Here is a 3,600-nt window from a genome sequence, read left to right as displayed (position 1 = left end):
GCGAAGGGGCGGGAAAGGGAGGCGGGGTGGTGGCAGCGCGCATGCGCGAGCTGGAGGAGCGCGGGGTAACGGAGTGGGGGAGACCATTGAGGGGCGATGGGGGGAGTATTGGGGGGAATGGGGGGGACATTGAGGGGACATTGAGGGGACAGTTGTGGGGGACAGTTGGGGGGACTTTGGGGAGGAACGAGGGAAAATGGGGCAGGACTTTGGAGGGGGAATGGGGGAGACCACTGAGGGAAAATGGGGGGATCCTTGGAGGGAATGGGAAAAACCATTGCGGGAAATGGGGGGGTGGGGGGGAAGTGGGGGAGACCATTGGGGAAATGGGGGAGTCATGGGGGTCTCCTCCCGATCTCTCCCCCCTCACAGGACATTGGGACCTTCGAGCCATCGCCCCCTCCCCAAATCCGCTGGAACTCCCCCAAAATTTCCCGCTCAAGCCCCCCTGAGACCCCCTCAAACCCCCCCGAGATGCCCTAAATCCTTCTAGGCCCACCCCAAACCACCCTAAATACCCCCAAACTCCCTTCAAACCCCTCCAAATCCCCCTTTAACCCCCAAATCCCCCTTTACTTCCCTCCCCAAACCCCCTTTAAACCCCCCAAATCCCCTTTAAACCCCCCAAACCTCCCCAAATCTCCTTTAACCCCCTCCAAATCCCCTTTAAACTCCCCAAATCCCCTTTAAACCCCCCAAACCTCCCCAAATCCCCTTTGAATCCCCTTCAAACCCCCCAAATCCCCTTTGAATCCCATTTAAACCCCCCCCAAACCTCCCTAAATCCCCTTTGAATCCCATTTAAACCCCCCAAATCCCCCTGAAATCCCTAAAAACCTCCTGAAATCCCCTTTGAATCCCATTTAAACCCCCCCAAACCTCCCCAAATCCCTTTTGAATCCCCTTCAAACCCCCCACTAAACCTCCTCAAATCCCCTTTAAAAATCCACTTTAACACCCCCAAATCCCCTTTATACCCCCCCAAACTCCCTTTCATCGCCCCAAATCCCCTTCAAACCCCCCCAAACCCCCTTTCATTGCCCCAAATCCCGTTTTAACCCCTCCAAATCCCCTTTGAATCCCCTTCAACCTCCCCAAATCCCCTTTGAATCCCCTTCAAAGCCCCCCAAACCTTCTCAAATCCCCTTCAAACCCTCCTCAAATCCCCTTCAAACCCTCCCAAACCCCCCCGAATCCCCTTTGAATCCCCTTTCATCGCCTCAAATCCCCTTCAAACCCCCCCAAACCCCCTTTCATCGCCCCAAATCCCCTTCAAACCCCCCCAAACCCCCTTTCATCGCCCCAAATCCCCTTCAAACCCCCCAAACCCCCTTTCATCGCCCCAAATCCCCTTTTCCCCCCCTCAGCAATGCCCCGTGGGTACCGCACGTCCCCGCTGGGCTCCCTGTCCATCCCGGGCCCCCTCTACTCCGTTCACGTTCTCCGCGTGGGCTACAACCGCCCCAACCCCGACGGCTCCTGCCTGGCCGACGGCTCCGTCACGCTGCTCCTCGGGGGTCCCCTGACCGTGCTGGTGGACACGGGCGGCCCCTGGCTCCGGCCGCTCCTGCCCGGCCTGCTGGCGGCCCACGGCGTGGCCCCGCGCGACGTCACCCACGTGGTGGTGACCCACGGGCACTCGGACCACGCGGGCAACCTGAACGTCTTCCCGGGGGCCACGCTGCTGGTGGGCTTCGACCTGAGCCGCGGCGAGGGGCTCTACCTGCCCCACGGGCTGGCGCGGGGCGCGCCCCTGGAGCTGCACCCCGGGCACCTGCGCGTGGCCCCCATGCCCGGCCACACGCGGGCGCACGTCAGCCTGCTGGCGGAGGGGACCTCGGCGGGGACGGTGGCGGTGGCGGGGGACGCGTTCGAGCACGGCGAGGATGAGGGGGAGTGGGAGGCGCTGAGCGAGGAGCCGGACGCGCAGAGGAGGAGCAGGGAGGGGTTGGTGGCCGTGGCGGACGTGATCGTGCCCGGGCATGGGGAGCCCTTCAGGGTGGTCAGGGAGTGGGGGGAGAGAGGGCAGCAGCAGGAGGAGGAGGAGGAGGAGGAGGAGGAAGGCAGGTGGAGGTGTGGGGGTGGCGAGGTGGAGGAGGAGGAGGAGAAGGAGGAGAAGAAAGAGAAGAAGAAGGAGAAGAAGGAGGAGGAGGAAGAGAAGAAGAAGAAGAAAGAGAAGATGGAGGAGGAAGGTGGCACCTCTGGACATGAGGACAATGAGGAGGAGGAGGAGGAAGGCAGGTGGAGGTGTGGGGGTGGCGAGGTGGAGGAGGAGGAGGAGAAGAAGAAGAAGAAAGAGAAGAAGGAGGAGAAGAAGGAGAAGATGGAGGAGGAAGGTGGCACCTCTGGACATGAGGACAATGAGGAGGAGGAGGAGGAGGAAGGCAGGTGGAGGTGTGGGGGTGGCGAGGTGGAGGAGGAGGAGGAGGAGAAGAAGGAGAAAGAGAAGAAGAAGGAGGAGAAGAAGAAAGAAAAGGAGGAGGAGGAGGAGGAGGAGGAGGAAAAGAAGAAAGAGAAGAAGAAAGAAGGAGAAAGAGGAGGAGGAGAAGGAGGAAGAGGAGAAGAAGGAGAAGAAAGAGAAGAAGGAGGAGGAAGGTGGCACCTCTGGACATGAGGACAATGAGGAGGAGGAAGAGGAAAAAAACCTCGAATTTTGGGAAAAAACCCCGGATTTTGGGCGTTTATTTGGTTAAAGTAGCCGGGAGGTCACGGGTTCGAATCCCGCCAGTGCCTTTTACCGGGGCACCCCATTTTTGGGGAGACACCCCCAATTTAGGGGAGACACACCTTATTTAATGGGAGATGCTTTGTTTTTGGGGAAAAATTTCGAATTTGGGGAAAAAACCCCGGATTTTGGGGAAAAAACCCCGGATTTTGGGGAAAAAACCCGGATTTTGAGGGTTTATTCAGTTAAAGTAACCGGGAAGGTGGCGGGTTCGAATCCCGCCAGTGCCTTTTACCGGGGCACCCCATTTTTGGGGGGGGACACCCCCAATTTAACGGGGGACACTCAGTTTGGGGCGAAAATCCCAAATTTTGAGGAAAAATATCTTGAATTTTGGGAAAAAACCTCGAATTTTGGGAAAAATCCCCGGATTTTGGGGTTTTATTTGGTTAAAGTAACCAGGAGGTCACGGGTTCGAATCCCACCAGTGCCTTTTACCGGGGCACCTCATTTTTGGGGGAGACACCCCCAATTTAGGGGAGACACACCTTATTTAATGGGAGATGCTTTGTTTTTGGGGAAAAATTTCGAATTTTGGGAAAAAACCCCGGATTTTGGGGGAAAAAACCCCGGATTTTGGGGAAAAAAACCCGGATTTTGAGGGTTTATTCAGTTAAAGTAACCGGGAAGGTGGCGGGTTCGAATCCCGCCAGTGCCTTTTACCGGGGCACCCCATTTTTGGGGGGGACACCCCCAATTTAACGGGGGACACTCAGTTTGGGGTGAAAATCCCAAATTTTGACTAAAAAAAGTCTCGAATTTTGAGGAAAAACACCCGGATTTTGGGGGTTTATTCAGTTAAAGTAACGAGGAGGTCACGGGTTCGAATCCCACCAGTGCCTTTTACCGGGGCACCTCATTTTTGGGGAGACACC

The 3,600-nt window shown here is 57.0% G+C and overlaps 1 protein-coding gene across 1 annotated transcript; it reads left to right on the top strand.

Moving 5' to 3' along the window:
• Positions 1-1,328: 1,328 nt before the first annotated feature.
• MBLAC1 (metallo-beta-lactamase domain containing 1) lies at positions 1,329-2,384 on the top strand (the record flags this gene model as incomplete). The annotated part of the gene is made up of 1 exon (XM_066571391.1): positions 1,329-2,384. A coding segment is annotated over exon 1 (1,015 nt), but the record flags the coding sequence as incomplete, so codon positions are not given.
• Between the last annotated feature and the right edge of the window lie 1,216 nt (positions 2,385-3,600).

Source organism: Molothrus aeneus, unplaced genomic scaffold (genome assembly GCF_037042795.1).
Source record: "Molothrus aeneus isolate 106 unplaced genomic scaffold, BPBGC_Maene_1.0 scaffold_468, whole genome shotgun sequence".
Lineage (NCBI taxonomy): Eukaryota > Metazoa > Chordata > Aves > Passeriformes > Icteridae > Molothrus > Molothrus aeneus.
The sequence above is the reverse complement of the archived record's forward strand: the minus strand, read 5'-3'. Positions and strand labels throughout refer to the sequence as shown.